This window comes from Anabrus simplex, chromosome 1 (genome assembly GCF_040414725.1).
Source record: "Anabrus simplex isolate iqAnaSimp1 chromosome 1, ASM4041472v1, whole genome shotgun sequence".
NCBI classification, from domain to species: Eukaryota; Metazoa; Arthropoda; class Insecta; order Orthoptera; family Tettigoniidae; genus Anabrus; species Anabrus simplex.
In genome coordinates this window covers 1,614,407,281-1,614,424,751 of record NC_090265.1, presented here as the reverse complement: position 1 = coordinate 1,614,424,751, position 17,471 = coordinate 1,614,407,281, and the positions used below count along the sequence as shown (strand labels likewise).

General features: G+C 38.4%; 1 protein-coding gene across 2 annotated transcripts in view; it reads right to left on the bottom strand.

The window, feature by feature from the left end:
• Positions 1-17,471, bottom strand: part of LOC136858600 (uncharacterized Golgi apparatus membrane protein-like protein CG5021) — a 106,768-nt gene that overhangs the window by 12,813 nt on the left and 76,484 nt on the right. The window contains exon 5 of one of the 2 annotated variants that reach the window (XM_067138276.2): positions 15,407-15,532. In XM_067138276.2, the coding sequence (XP_066994377.1) occupies positions 15,407-15,532 (126 nt within the window). The remainder of the gene's footprint in view (positions 1-15,406; positions 15,533-17,471) is intronic. The other variant, XM_067138277.2, reaches the window with a different exon arrangement.

The window sequence follows — 17,471 nt, the reverse complement described above, 5'->3', positions numbered from 1 at the left end:
ATTTCATACCAATTGTAACATAGGACTAGAAACACTGGTAACTAAAAAAGAGACAAGATAGTAAGATCCAAGCAGTAGAAATGAAACTTTTAAGAATATCAGTTAAAAAGATATGAAGAGATAGAATCCAAAATATTAAAATCAGAGAAGAGCTAAATATAGAACCGTTAGTACAGAACATAGAAAAAGCAAGACTGAGATGGTCTGGACATGTGAAAAAAATGGGAAAGGAAAGGGTAGCAAGAAGGGAATTGAAAAGAGAAGTTAAGGGAGAGAGACCAGTTGGAAGACCGAGAAGAAGGTGGATGGATCAGATTTGGAAGGTCATTACAGAAGCTGGATTGGATGTGGCGGAAGTAATGGAGCAGGAAAAGTGGAAGGACAGAAAGGAGTGGAGGAGACTTGTTAACCACACCTGGGCGACTGGAGTGGGACATTGATGATGATGGTAAAAAACTGAATAGTATGTGTATTTCATGCTTTCTATCTTATGTCGTATATCAGTTGTGTTCTGCCATCAATTTGACAGCTCATACAACTTTGTTGTGTGAATATATTTTGCGGAAAAATGGTTTTAAAAATGTTCACCTCCATTATTTATTTGCCTCAGGTGTTTTGTTTTTTTCAATCTGCTTTACGTTGCACCGACACAGATATGTCTTACTGAGATGAAATGCCTCAGCTTATTTGCTCTAGTGACAAAAGGTTGTGATAGATCTTTCCTGTGCTGGATAGTGGTTTGATTTTGCATACAGGTACTGATTAGTGTGAGAAGGTTTCCTGTTCATAGGGAGGCTTGAAGTGACATTTAACCTCTTGGGTCATCAAGATGTTCAAGAAGGAGGTACTGTCATTTTATTCCAGCTCATATATGAAGTTTATGTAGTTATCTATGCTGTTCAGATGTATGATGAACTCCTCGAGTTTCAATAAATTGTGTGGCTAGATTAGGAAACTATCAAACACACACAAAGGCAGAAGAAGTCCATAGAGAATGGCCAAGAATACAGTCTATTTGAAGTGTTCCATGAAGAGGTTGGCTACAACCAAAGAGAATGGCAAGCCTATGGCAACTATTTTGGTATGTTGGTATTTTTTCCCTTCCCAAAGAAAATAGTTGGTAAGGCACTATACCATCTGTACGGCTGGGAGATTTCTGAACCTATCTACAGTTAGTAAAACAATGCTACTCAAGAAACATAAAAATGTACCATATTCATCTCTGGAACCAATGTACAAAATCTCAGGTGAATGGTATATGACAATCTTCAACTCTAATGAGAAATACAGTACACAGAATACCATGTGATTATGGATAGGTCAATATCAAATAGACAGGCTGGTCTATTGCTGCAATATCAATGGAGCACACAAGATCCTCAATCAGCTCTTAAAAGTAGTAATTGTAGAACAATCATTAGACCGTACACATTCCATATGGTCGAATAAAACAAACTCCTAGTCTCCACCTATACCAAAGAGAAATCAGAAAACCTGCAGAAATACAGGAACCCTCAACATCTTCAGCAGAGATGATGGTTTACAAGTAAATAACGTTGGAAACAGGTCCTTCAAAAACAAAAACACAAAAACAGTTCAGGCATCTCCAGATTGAAGCAGTTTCCCTGCAGGGTCTATCCCTGAAATACATATACATGTAGCCGAACCTTCTGCCAGAGAGTCAGCTTTGACAAAAACTTACTGTGAGAAGGCAAAACATTGGTAACTCACCAGCCCAGGGTGCAGCATAACAGCCCAACTCACCACACAAAAGAGCAGTAACTGGTTGCAAAACTCAACCAAAACAAACAAAACAGCAGCTTGTCCAAAAGAGGATGGAAATTATTTACACATCATAGTGTACAAAAGAAGGAAAAAAGAACCCTAGGTTTTGACACTACTAATTCCTCAACCTGTAAGGAATAAGAGTAAATGCTACAATGCTGGCTGGCATCCTACACTAAGCTTTTCTGTTCTTTAATACATTTTAGAAAAATAATTTCAGTACTTAACATTTCATCAAAGTAACCTTTTCAGAAACCATTCACTGGGCTTGAGTCGGCCACTTATTATCAATTCTTTCACCTTTCCCTCATCTTCTTTTTGTACCTCACTGGACGTCTGCTGTCATCAGGGCAATCTGATTCTTGATTCTCAGCAACTCAGGGAGGGGGGTACTGAGCCCAAACCGTTCTCGTAGATTCCACAGCCAAGATTCTCCTTCTTCCCCTACTTCTCCTTCCTTCAATTTCACCTTGTAAGATAAACTGCAGGAGTCTACATTTATCATTTTGAATGATATGGCCGGAGTACTCAAGTTTCTTCTTTTTGATATTATGCATGACCTCTAGTTCTTTGTTACCGAGCTCGATAACTGCAGTCGCTTAAGTGCGGCCAGTATCCAGTATTCGGGAGATAGGTGGTTCGAACCCCACTGTCGGCAGCCCTGAAGATGGTTTTCCGTGGTTTCCCATTTTCACACCAGGCAAATGCTGGGGATGTACCTTAATTAAGGCCACGGCCGCTTCCTTCCCAGTCCTAGCCCTTTCCTATCCCATCGTCACCATAAGACCTATCTGTGTCGGTGCGACATAAAGCCAATAGCAAAAAAAAAAAAGTTCTTTGTTCAGATGTTGGAGTACTTCAGGATTACAGATTCTATCCACCCATGACATTATATGCAGGCATCTGTAGCACCACATCTCAAAGGATCAAAGTCTTTTCTTGATATTCTCTGTTACAGTACGTTTCAACACCATAAAATCAGACAGAATACATACCACCGAAGTAAACAGAGACAGAGATTAATCATGAAGTCCCTGTTACAGAGAAGTCTGCTCATTCTCTTAAATACAGTCCTTGTCTGTTCAATCTGGGACCTAATTTCAACAGCATTGTTCTCGCTGTAATCATCTAAAGCAGCCGAGATACATAAAGTGTTGGACTTGTGCCAGTGATGTGCCAGCTACTGTCAAGTTAATGGGTTGAATGACATGTTTGCTTAAAACAATTACTTTGGTCTTTTGAGTGTTTAAACACAGACCCGCTGCAGCACTGTGTTCGACCACACAGTTTACTAATGTCTGTAGATTTCTTATTGTGATCCCATTAAAAATGTTGCCCTCCTGTTTTCCTTCCAGAACTTCAGAAAATTCCCCTTCAGAGTAGATAATGAAGAGGAGTGGAAAAAGAATGCAGCCTTGCCTCACTCGAGATTTTATACTGTCCCCTTCAAATATGGCCTACAATAAGCATTTATGGTATTTGCATGTGTAAGATTTTATTTCATTAGCGCGGGCGATATTCTCCAGCCCTGCATTACAGAGACAGCTTCACCAGTCCAAAACCGGTCTCATGAGTAGGGGAGAGATGTATTGATTTTTTTTATACGGAGCTATCAGCTGTCCCACGTGACACACTGAGGGAAGGCCAAGGTCGCCTCGACACGCGGACAGCGCATGTCAAATCTCAGGCAGAAGTACTTTCGAGAATTGAACGCTAGACGTCGGCCAATTACGGACAATTATAGTGCCGCACCCCTTTCCATGGATATGCATAAAAACCCAAGTTTCCAGAAGAAACGCTCTCTTATCTGGCTGCTCTTCTTGCTGTGCTCTTGTGCTGCGAACTTCGACGTGTTCTTATGCTGTGGACTTCGACATGCTATTTGCTGTCCACTCTGAGACTGTCACTTCTTGAATTAATTATTTGGCAGTAAAATCAGTCACCCTTCACTAATAGTTGGATCAACGAGCCTGGCAGATTTCTTAAAAACAAGTTACATATTTTTCCATCATTAAATTCATCGTGTGTGTGTGTGTGTGTGTAACACATCTTAAAATTGTTTGTCAGTTTCAGCTTCTACTCTACGAGAAGAAGGAAGAAAATCACCACGTGTTGGAACGAGAATTTCAAGATGCTGCTACATTGTGAAGAGGAAGCTTGCCACAACTCTACTTGGAACATCGAGGCTACAATGCTCTGCTAAAATGTAGGCGATATCCGACATGGGGAGATAGCGACCACGCGCAGATAACTTACCACATGTTCCAGACCATCTGCGAAGATCCAGTTTCATCATTCATAACTAATGCCGACCAAGATAGTGGAGATTATGTGCAATTAAAAGGAACTGGCGGAGAAGAAAAATAATTTTCTCATCAAGATTGTTAATTTCATTTGTTATTGTTAAGTGTGTTAGTTTATAATAAATGTCAGAATCTGTTGTTTTATATTTTTGTGTTATTGTCGCCAGTCCTTGTCTCTTTCCCTGCCTTCGAAAATAAGTAAAGCCAGACAACGAACGGTCCACCCTCGGGACTCTCGTTCTCCGGCTGAGCTATGCCTGCTAAGCAGGGGGCAATATATTTATGTAAAATAAAAACCAGAGTATACATGGGAATGTCGCTCACTGATCGGTACCTAATTTAAATTTAATCATCAGCAAAATAACAAAGAAGAAAACATACAACAAAAACAGTGATACATAAAAATCCGTGATAACATATAGTCAACAAATGCAATGGGAGTTTATGTTAAAATGTACATAGCTTCAATATTTAAAATATATTCAACAAGTACAATGGAAACTGATGATGATTTCTAAGCTAGGTTGAAACATGCCCAAGGTATTTTAAACAGCTATGTAACTTTTAAACAGACCATTTAATAAATGGCAGAAGTGTACTGAATAGGTGGACCTAATATAATTGAATTCTTTCAGAATTTTATCTTCGATATTTGAAGTCAATATGGAACCAGAGTGAGTTTATTACTTGGAATGATAATTGCTATGTTAAGAGGTTAACTGATGCAGTCTGATTCAAATACAGGTTGGCAATAATTTTGATATCTCTACCATCGAGACCAATATTATGTAGGATATGCAACAATGTTTCATGTTTCACATGGTGGAAAGCTTTTTTGTAATCAATAAAACAAGTGTATACATCCATAGACATATCTATGCATTTTTGCATCAAAACCTGCACCCCAGCAAATGGAGCCAAAGCCATTATGGAATTCAAACTGGGTGTTGCCTATGTATGACTCACACTTGCCATGCAGGGTATCAGAACTATACCGACAAAAAAAATCAGGGATGCTCTTCGTGTTATGTTAAGAATGATGGTGTAATCGGATTGGCAGAGAAAATATTTCTTTTCGAGAAAATGAGGCTATCTTTTTACTTCTGGGCGCAAAATTCAAGTTGACGAACTTGCCATATTTGCTATGCCCGAGATCCAGCTGCTGGCTGTTGCTGTGTGTCAGAGGAGAGGAGGGAAGGGAAGGGAAGTGGGAAGTGGGAGACAGAAGTAATGCTCGGTGCGAATGCACAAATTTCTCATTCGTTTCGCATAGTTGCTTCCCAGCCACTGTAGGCAGTGTACAGTTTGTTTTGCACAAATTGATTACTATGCGAACCCCGTAGAAAGAGAAGATGAACCTGTACCAAGAATACAGGCAGCTTTCCTGGTTGTTCGCAACACATCACACATCCTGAACATAGTCCAAAGGTCACTAACATTGACCTTGGGATACCATATACCATATTTTTCGGCAGCTTGTCTAGTGGACAATTTTTTCTCCTTAATTTCCTCAATTGCAGTTATAAAGTGTGAATACACGTCTTCCATGTGCACTATGGCATGGAATGTTGTTAAAACAGAGCAATTTATTCAGCTTGCATGAGACATAGAAAGCGCGCCATTTCGTTCACAAAAATAGCGAAGTGGCTAACTCAGAATGAGAATTGAATTTCTTTGCATAATTCCATCTTATAAGAAATAAAAGTAATTATTGTTACTGTTGTTAGCTGACAACACCTGGAATCATTAATAACAATTATGTTCATGTATGATAAACACAACCATGCCATATTACTAAAAGTTGGACAGACTTATTCATACTGACGTTTTCAAAGTAAGATATTTGTAATTTGCTAACAATGTTACGTATCGCTGGCTGCTCCCGCCATATGGAAAGTGTTGATTGACGCCTATGCTTCAACGGTGTACATGGAAGTCGGGTCTAGAATTCATTAAAGGAATAATATACTGTAAATGTTTCATTGTAATTACAACAAAGTGGCTGACTCAAGCCTGGCTGACGGTACTGCTAAGATATTACCATATAACTTAATTACAATTTAACTGAGATAGTAAAATATCAAAGGCCCCTTTGTGTTTGCAAAATGTTCAAGTAATTACATAAAACATGCTATCAGTCAATTCTTAGTCCAATGTAACCTCTCATATTAACATCACTGTTGTTCTCTTTAGGATTATTCCCCTTCTGGGGATGATGATAAAATCCTGATGTACAGATAGGATGAGAGAGAAAGAATGTCCTAGAGGTTCTTTTCTATTCAAATCCCATTTTGGTATTTTGTGGAAAAGTCAGTAAGTGAATGGTATTTCTCTCATCCTACCTGATAACTTATAATTTTAACTGTCTTCAATATCTCTGTAAATTTATCTGATATCCAGTTTATGTCCACCAGTAAACCTGAAAGCATTAACTGTGGAACTCTACTTTTCTGTTAGTTGAAGTAAACACAAAAATGGCTCTCATTCAGCCAATCAAACTGGTACTTGCTACACATGTATGTACAGTAATAAACGCTACCACAGTGGGATAGACTCATCTTCCACCAAGAATAGAACCTTTCAATGAATAATAAAAGAACATCACAGCGCTTATTCTGCAATAATGAACTTTTAGAATCACATACTTGATGGTGTTACTTACCATTAGAGTTTGGATGTTTAGACACTTAAAATTGTTAAAATGGGCAGAGAAAGGACAGAACATGCAAAATAGGCACTAAAATTCTTTAAAAGCTAATTTATAAAATATATAATTTAATAATAATAATGCTATTTGCTTTACGTCCCACTAACTACTTTTACGGTCTTCGGAGACGCCGAGGTGCCGGAATTGAGTCCTGCAGGAGTTCTTTTACGTGCCAGTAAATCTACCGACACGAGGCTGTCGTATTTGAGCACCTTCAAATACCACCGGACTGAGCCAGGATCGAACCTGCCAAGTTGGGGTTAGAAGGCCAGCGCCTTAACCGTCTAAGCCACTCAGCCCGGCAATATATAATTTATTAGATACATTGATAACATAGACTACATTTTCATACATAATAAATTATTGAAAGATAATTCTTCACAATCTAGTGTTTCTATCACAGTGTCCTTTCGAATAAAATAGATGTACACAACTGCACATCACCACAAAAGGTTTCTCAAATTTTCAGAACTTAAACTCTTGTCACCCATCAGACAGAATACATTTATTTAACGGCAGAAAAAGGTCGCTCTAGATCAATTGATATGACAGGAGTGTCGTTGAAGCAAGGTAATGTACATGGACTTATATCTACATCTACTGAGGGATCACCTTCCAAAACTTGGCAAATTTGCCTTACTTCCTGTAAACAAAGATTTGCAGACAAGTTCTCTTTTGCTTTTCAATAACAGCCTTCCTACTTCACTTGGAACAGCTTCAATAAGGTGAAGGTGCAGACGAGGGTGAAGCACAGAGTAACATCGTAGTCAGGGTCAACAGCAATGATAGAATAGAACTGATGGGTGATTTCAATGCGAGAGTTAGAAACAGAACTGAAGGATATGATAAGGCGATGGGTAAATGTAGGGAACATATGGAAGCTAATAAGGCCACTATCTGATCTCTAGTGAACTAATGCCTAGGACAGAGAAAGTGAAAACTGTTTGCAGACGAATAAGGGTAGAAAATCTCCAGGACAAGGGAATTAGATAGAAGTTCATAGTTACGATTAGTGAAAAGTTTCGAACAATAGACGGTAAGCAGGTTCAGGATATAGAAAAAGAATGGGTGGCATTCAGGGATGCTGTAGTAGAAACAGCATGGAAATGCCTGGAACAACTGAATATAAAAATGGGGGAAAATGAACATCCTGGTGGAATGATGAAGTGTGGGACAGCTTGTAAACATAAAAGGATGGTGTATCAGGAATGGCTCCAAATATGGACTGATGCAAAGTGTACGCAGATGAAAGAAACAGAGTGAAACAAATAACTAATGAATCCACGAAGAAGTAATGGGAAGATTTTGGTAATAACCACGAAAGGGTAGGTCAAGCGACAGGGAAACCTTCCTGGACGCTACTAAAGAATATCAGAAAGGGAAGGAAAAAGGGAATAAAAAGTGTTCTGGGTAAACAAGGTGTAAGCAGTGTAGATCCCAGGGAATCATGGGACAGGTGGAAGAAATATTGTATTTTGAAAATCTTCTCAACGTAAAAGGAAATCTTTCTTGATGTTGTGAACAACCTAGCTCATGGAGAAGAGCAATGATGATGCTGAAATTATGCTCGATGAAGTGGAAAGGATGGTAAATAAACTCCATTACCTGAATTTTCAACAGTGATTTCGTCTTGCTCTTGAATTGTTCATCAAACTAAAAAATTTTAGACTAAGAGGTCCGTAACCTCACCATTAGCACTTATTGTTTCGTTTCCGTCTGTATCATTTATTTTATTTTCTTCTTAGTTTTAGCACACTTTTTGGATTTTTTGATGTTTTACATTAACTTTTTTCACTGAATTTGTCTCAGCCGAGTTATTTATTACTCCATCTAGTGATGTAAATATTGTATATTGTTATTATTTTTATTTCTGTCATGTCTCTTGTTTTTTCTTTTGTTCCTTCATTATGCTTTTAGCACATTTTTAGCTTGTATTATGTAGATTACTTTCACCCCCCCCCCCCTTTCATTTCACTGAAGATGGCTCAAACGAGTCAAAACATGTTTGAATTTTATTGCTCCATCTAATAATGGAATTATGATTTGTATTGAATTAGGAGAACACTTTTAATTCTTCCTTTGTAATTGTCATAACGCAGCAGGAATAGAAATTTGACCTAAAATGGTGAAAGATAGTGGGAAGGCAGGGATGAAACGGCTTCATAGAGTAATAAGATTATCATGGAATGCTAGTAAGGTGCCTTCTGATTGGACGGAAGCAGTAATTACACCTATCTATAAGCAATGGAACAGGAAGGATTGCAACATCTATCGAGGTATTTCATTGATCAATATACTAGGCAAGGTGTTCACTGGCATTTTGGAAGGGAGGGTCCAATCAGTAGTTGAAAGTAAGTTAGAGGAATACCAGTGTGGGTTTGAGGTGTACTTCGTACAGTTCATTGTTTGACACTTTCAATACAACACAAATACACAACACACTTAGTTTCATGCCTAATCAAGTGAATGGGTGTGAAATATCATGCCACATACAGCCAAGAGGAAGATGCTTCCGTCGAGTCGAATATTATTTTATTACAATGTTGTTACTCTTATTAGTAAAATCGGACTGTTGTGTTAAATGTAATAATGAAACATGCATTTAAGAAATTTTAAATTAATTTATAGTATATTGATAGCATTAAAAAAACTTCCACATTGGCATATGTCAACAATGGGCGCAAAGACGATTACCTCAGTACTGATACCGAGTTTTCATTTATTCTTCTCAGATTGACTGTCCAGCAGACGGTTAATAAAGTGGAGGAATCAGAAGACATCCTAGATGCTCATACATTCATAGCACCACCTGAAAAGGCTTTTTATAGTAAGTGGGATAGCGATGGTGACTAGTCGTGTGGAGATATAAACAGTCTCTCTGGCAATCAGCTTCAGGCTGATGATGAACTAGTATGTACAAAACTAACTGAAAATGGTACAATCCATATGCAGGATGGTGTACAGAGTAAAAATTAAGAGAGTCATGTTAGCGAAGAAACAGCTAGTCCAATACTGTGTACATCTTCAAATGATTCCAAAGACAGATAACCCACATGTAAGAAACAAAAAAATAATAAGCAAAACCAAAACAGCATGTGAGAAAATCATGACATTGTGAACCAACCAAACATAGAGTTTATTCAAAAGAGCTTTCTACACAATGAGCATTTTCAAACCAAATTGTTTGAACTGTTCTTTGACAAGGAGGTACTTGATATATCATTCAGAGTACAATTACAATTTGCTTTACATCGTAGCAACACAGATAGGTCTCACGGTGATGATGTGATAGGAAAGGGCTACGAGCAGAAGGGAAGCGACTGTAGCCTTAATTAAGGTACAGCCTCAGCATTTGTCTGGTGTGAAAATGGGAAACCATGGTAAACCATCTTCAGGGCTGCCAACAGTGGGGTTTGAACCCACTACCTCCTGAACGCAAGTTGTCAGCTGCATTACCCAAACCATGCAGCCACTTGCTTGGTATTCAGAGAGACGGCGTCTCCGAAGACCTTAAAAAGTAGTTAGTGGGACGTAAAACAAATAACATTATTATTATTGGTATTCAGAGAAAATGTCAGTGCTCTATTGAAAAAGTTAATACATCATTTTTGTTGCATAAAACTGAACTTCGATTTTTGGCATTATTGTTTTTTTCTCCTGTTAGTGTGTGATGGCCAGGACAAGGATGTATTGGGAAACTGCTGGAAGATGTACATCATGTTGGGGTAAGCATGTCACACGATCGGTTTAAAGAAATCCTCAGATAATGTAAATAAATAAATGAATACTGGATTAAAGCCACTATACTTATTTAATGAAGCAGAGCTTTCAGCCAAATTGCATTGGCCTTCAACAGGGCATGTTAAGTTCTGCTTCTGACAGTGAGCAAAGAAATTCAAAGAAACGTGGAAGCCATGAGTGTACTATCCACAGCCTACCCCACTAATTGGGCTCAAGGATCGCCGTGCTGTGATGCACCGCCCTCTGTCGACAATGCAAAACTAGACTGCAATGAACGTTTCAGAAAAATTAGTGCCGTTTGGATTATGCTAAATGAATGCTGGCTATGGTATTATCCTGGTGATATGCATATTTCTGTGGACAAGTCAATGGTCCCCTATTTTGGAAGACACAGCACCAAGCAACACATTCATGGCAAACCACTACATTTTGTGTATAAGGTCTGGGCTCTATCGACTCATCTCAGGTATCTAGTTCACGGAGAACGTTACCAAGGACATGCTACTAGATACACAATACCAGAATTTCGGAACTACAAGAAATCATTCAACTCAGCTTGTTCTTCGATAATTATTTTAAATCCTTTCGGTTGTTGGAAAAGCTACAGGAGAAAGATCACAAAAGTACAGGTACCATATACCAGAACTGAGTGGAAAATGTTCTACTTCCTGAAATTCATATCTGTATCAAAAAACTTTGTATTTACCACCAGCTAATAGAACGTAACTCAGGTATCATGCTCATGTGCTACAATGATCATGATGATGATAATGTTGTTATGGTAGCCTCAACTGTGTCTGATATAGTGGCAGTAGGACATGTCAGAAGAGGGAACAATGCTGAAAAGAAGTAGATAATAGTAATTCAGCAAGCATGTATAATTTTATATAATACGCATATTGGGGGGCATCGATCAAGTGGATCAAAATGTATCTTATTACTGCATCAGCATCAAAAACAAGAAATAGTACTGGCTTCTGATTTACTGTTTGACCCAAAGGGTAAAGAGGAGAATCTAGACCTGCTCGGCTTTGCATGGTACATCGTTAGGGCATATGTTCAATCTTGCGCTGCTCCGCATCCTAATGCAGGAAGACCGAATATGAAAGTATCCTCACATGTGTTCCCAGAAGTGTGTTTTGAGGGGGCATCCAACTACCTCAAAACAAGGGAAAAGCAAGTGGCCAAAAGTCATGGGAAGACACTGAATGTGATGTTAATAACGAGTTACTCCTCCGCGAGCCCTCAAAATGGCAACAGCCAGGAAAAAATACAAGAAATGTAATGTTGGCTACCACATTCTTTGCTTTGAGGCATTTCAGTCAAGTTACAATAGACCTATTAAAAATAGAGTGTAGCCTCAAAATGCAGACTAAACAGTTCGGAAGTTCTGTTCATAATTATGCGCTTTTGTTATTGCCGAGTGAACATACTTGCTGAAAATTTGGTATTTTGTTTATAACAAGTAATATAAACAAACAAACAAACAAACATCCATACATTCATTTTCCTTTTGTACTAAAATTGTGCATTCTAAATTGAGTTATGTTTTAAATAATGTACCGTATGTTGTCATTTTTATTGCACTAATTTAACATTTATGTGACTAGTATTTACTAACTGCTCAATTACTACATTCACATAAGCTTACAATGAGAAGAAATGTAACTTCATTGAACATCTCTTTTACCCTAGGCCTACCGTGCTCCACACTGTTTACATAACACTGGCCGAAAGTCATGGGAAGACACTGAATGTGATATTAATAACGAGTTACTCCTCCGCGAGCCCTCAAAATGGCAGTAATACAGAGAGGCATTGGCTCTTATAAGATGTTGCAATCATTCTGGAGGGATCTGGACCCACGCATCTCGCACTGCTACCCACAATTGGTCTGGTGAATTTGGTGCGGGGTTCATGGAGCATACACCAGCATCGACAGCATCCCATAAATGCTTGATTGGATTAAGATTGGGGGATCTGGAGAGCCAATCCACGGTCGTAACTTCAACTGCGTGCCACCACAGAATGGTAAAAATAAATGACATATGGCTTTTAGTGCTGGGAGATCCCAGGACGGTTTCAGCTCACCAGGTACAGGTCTTTTTGATCTGACACCCATAGGCGACCTGCGCGTCGTAATGAGGATAAAATGATGATGAAGACAACACATACACCCGGCCCCGTGCCAGGGAAATTAACCAATGATGGTTACAATTCCCGACCCTGCCGGAAATCGAACCTGGGACCCCTGTGACCAAAGGCCAGCACGCTAACCATTTAGCCATGGAGCCGAATACCACAGAGCAGTGACATGGTGCATTGTCCTGTTGAAACATGGCATCTCCATTAGGGTACTCTAGGGCCAGAAAGGGATGCAGATGGTCTTGAAAGAATGTCCACATAATGTGCACATGTCAGCGCTCCCTGTAGCCGGACAATGGGGCCTAACTGCAACCATGAAAACGCCACCCAGACCAGAACTGAGCCACTTCCCGCCTGGATCTTGTTGACACATAGGATCCATAGCTTCATGGGGCATACACCACACTCTAACGCACTCATCACCTCGATACAACTGAAACCGGGATTCATCAGACCATACCACACGGTGCCACTGTTCCATGGTCCATTGCCGAAGTTCGCGGGCCCATGCACGTCGATGAGCTCTGTGTCAAGGTGTCAGCAAAGAGACACGAGTTGGTCGTCGGCTGGTGAAGCCTATGTGGTGCAGTTGCCTCCTTACAATCCTGGTAGAAATGGGTTACTAACTCCCAAACTGGGCGGTGATCTGAGTCACAGTAGCCCGTCAAGCGCCCAGTATGGTTCTGCGGATGCAATGTGATGTCCGTCTGTTAAACACCCGTGGTCTTCCCGTGCAGCAGTTTACGTGGGTGGTAACATTCTCTCTGCGCTATTGAAAATCATCCTCGACACTGCTGACCTCATTGCAAGTTGTAAATCTCATTATAAAGCCGTATTGGAATTCAGAATAAGAAATTGTTACAATAATAAAAGCCACCTTTCCAATACATAATAATCCTTTATATTTAGGATAAAACCATTAACAGATATAAAAATTAGGACATGTTTTGCTCATGCTCTGTGAGCATCATCAGCCATACATACATACATACATACATTATCATTAAAGACTGTTATGCCTTTCAGCGTTCAGTCTGCAAGCCTCTGTGAATTTACTAAATGTCGCCACAATCTTCTATTTGCAACTAGTGCGGTGGCTTCATTTAGTTCTATACCACTTATCTTTAAATCGTTAGAAATTGAGTCTAACCACTGTCATCTTGGTCTCCCTCTACTTCTCTTACCCTCCATAACAGAGTCCATTATTCTCCTAGGTAACCTATCCTCCTCCATTCGCCTCACATGACCCCACCACCGAAGCCGGTTATGCGTACAGCTTCATCCATCGAGTTCATTTCTAACTTATCCTTTATCTCCTCATTCCGAGCACCCTCCTGCCACTGTACCCACCTGTTTGTACCAGCAATCATTCTTGCTACTTTCATGTCTGTTACTTGTAACTTATGAATAAGATATCCTGAGTCCACCCAGCTTTCGCTTCCATAAAGCAAAGTTGGTCTGAAAACAGACCAATGTAAAGACAGTTTCGTCTGGGAGCTGACTTCCTTCTTAAAGAATACTGTTGATCGCAACTGCGAGCTCACTGCATTAGCTTTACTACACCTTGATTCAATCTCATTTACTATATTACCATCCTGGGAGAACACACAACCTAAATACTTGAAATTTATTGACCTGTTCTAGCTTTGTATCACCAATCTGACATTCAATTCTGTTGAATTTCTTACCTACTGACATCAATTTAGTCTTCGAGAGGCTAATTTTCATACCATACTCATTGCTCCTATTTTCAAGTTTCAAGATATTAGACTGCAGACTTTCGGCACAATCTGCCATTAAGACCAAATCGTCAGCATAGGCCAGACTGCTTACTACATTTCCAGAATAACCTAATTCAAAGTAGGTCAGGGCCCTGATCCCAGTACATATAATGTAAAAACGTCTAATACAATGATAAAACTAATTACAACAATTTAAAAATCAAAAATTATTAGACGTTTTTACATTATATGTACTGGCATCAGGGCCCTGACCTACCTTGAATTAGGTTATTCTGGCTGATGATGTTCACAAAGCATGAGCAAAACATGTCCTAATTTTAATATCTGTTAATGGTTTTTTCCTAAATATAAAGGATTACTATGTACTGGAAAGGTGACTTTTTTATTGTAACAACTTCTTATACTACTGACCTCGGAAACCCAAATTTGCATATAATCTTTGGCCACTCAGCGTATGTCAACATGGAAAATCTCAAGAAAAAATGTGTTAATGAAGCCTAAAATCATCTTAACCAATCTGTTTAGGTTACAAACAACTGGGCTAATGAAAAATTTTACAATATTCCACCAAAAAATAATTTGGGCAGATATGATAAGATTAATTAAAAAGCCAAACCCTTTCTCAATTTACAGAGACTATATAAAAAAATATATCCACTAGTATTGCACCAAACAGAGAAATGAAACTCCAAGAGGTTCTTAAAATAAGGACACTATATTTCTATTAAAAATTTCACTAAGAAATTTGAAAAATTAAGGATACTCTTGTCATTGCAAACACACTTGTCTGTATTACTAGCACCTTTATAACAATGAGTACAATGAAAGTATAAACACACGAGAGAGACAGCACATCAAACTTGCGGGGGAGAAAGAATATAATAATTTGAAATAAAATATTAGAGGTATCAGTTTTAAAGTATTTCAACTATCAACAAACATGCAACTCTAATATTAAAAAGGTTGACTTCTCAAATACTTACCAGCCATGTCAATGAAAGTCCAATTAGAGCTGTGAGGAAAAATATTACCCACAGAAGAGGACAGAGGATTAACGCCAGCCAGAAGATCTGCGCCTCTGAAGGGTTGACACGGTTCTGTAGGTTGCCCTGGGAAAAGGGTCACATGATGGTTAAACTGTTTTAATTATGAAAACATTCACAAAGAGATATCAGTAATTGTGTAACAGTGACCTATATATACAATGACAGTTTTCATCTTTAGGTTGGAGATGTGCTTTGATCGTTAGAGTATTCTATCTGTGATGCGAGATATGATTGTTCACAACCTGCTGCTTTGAAACCCGTCAGACAAGTTTTTTAAAATGCATGAACCTCCAAGTCAACCTTATCTTTATTGATCCAGTTTAACTCCTATCAGCTTTGTTGTCTTTCAAGAGACACACTTTACAATGAATGAATACCTTGCAGTAAATTAACCATATCTTGACCTAGCCTCGAAGACAATGTACTCCATCTGGAAGGCTAATGACATTTGTTTGCATGTGTATGTAATTATTTAATTAAAGGATGATAAATCAAACAATTTTCTAAATCAAATAGACACAATTTCAACTAGTGTTGAATTATATGATACGTTATTTGGGTTTATTTAACTTATATTTAAATTATTATTTTAGCAACTACTTCAATCAGTCACATGACTTGCAATTTTAATTAAAGGAATGTGATTCCATGTGCTCACTCTCACTTATCACAGATTCATCTACTAATCAACTTACCCAGAGATTGAGAATGACGTAGACTCCACCGAGCATCACATACTAAGTTATGTATTGTGTTAAGCTGCACATAGTTAGCAGTTGTTAGTATTTGTTCTAACATCATTCAAGTTTCAGGTATTTCATGAAAAAACTAAAAAAAACAGCTTCTGCTTGAAGAAGAATTCGTATTTCAATATTGGAATGATTGCGACTGAATATGGATTTCGCCAGTGACTTTGAATCCAGCACCATGACAGCATAAAACAATGAGAACTAATACCGACAGGACCTAAAATACTGCAGTCATCAATCCCAGGATGACCATCCTTCACCGCGAGATGGGATTAAATAAGTCAACTCATTAACTTATTAATTTATATTGTTGAAAATTTGGAGTCTGACTGATAAGTTAAGTTAAAGTAAGATGTGGCCAGATATTTTGAATGCCATCTTTTGCTCTCTCTCTTTTCTGTAGAGTATTTCATCCAAATATCATATCCTAAGCCATATGTGCCGATTTAAGTAATTATTTCATTAGATTCTCCAGATATTTTATATAATGATAATAGTTGTACCTTCTACCATGTGCAGATGGAGATCAGATGTTTTATTTACAGTATATACAGGGCGCCAGGAAATGTTCTCCGCAGCGACTACGTGCTGCTGTGCGAGGTGGCATCTGACTGACACCGTCCTCCAGGCCACAAACCAGCCCTTTGGACGATGGGCAGAGAAACCATACACGCCTAGGAGAAATGCTCCCAGGTGAGAAGGTTGGTAGTGCATTCGCCCCAGAAGGGAGTTACAGCGAATACAAGAAAAGGAGAGAGAAAACACCATCAAAAACAAACATAATACATCAAAAATAACCAAAACGAGAAAATCACACACTTACCGGAAACAGAGAAGGGAAGCGGCTTAAGGCCGTGGTTACAATTATGAAAAGAGACAGCGGCAGTGCTCCATTTAAAACGGTGAATGAAAAACACCACCTTGGTAACATAAAATAACTCGAATTGGTACTGAATGAGATGTAACAACTCCAAGTAAAAAAAGGAACCCTAACTGAAGTCAAATTTTAGTAAAACCTAGGATTAATTCAGAAAAGAAAAATGGTTGCCAGAAAATAAATTTGATATCATGTTGGAATTAAATTAAATTAAATAGTAAAGTAATTTACAACTAAATAAATCAGAAAATATTTTGATATCGATAAACTGATAATAATAACCAAGAAATCAGAAAATATATTGATATCCATTAACTGATAATAATAATAATAATATTTGCAACCAATAAATCAGAAAATATGTTGATATTCATTT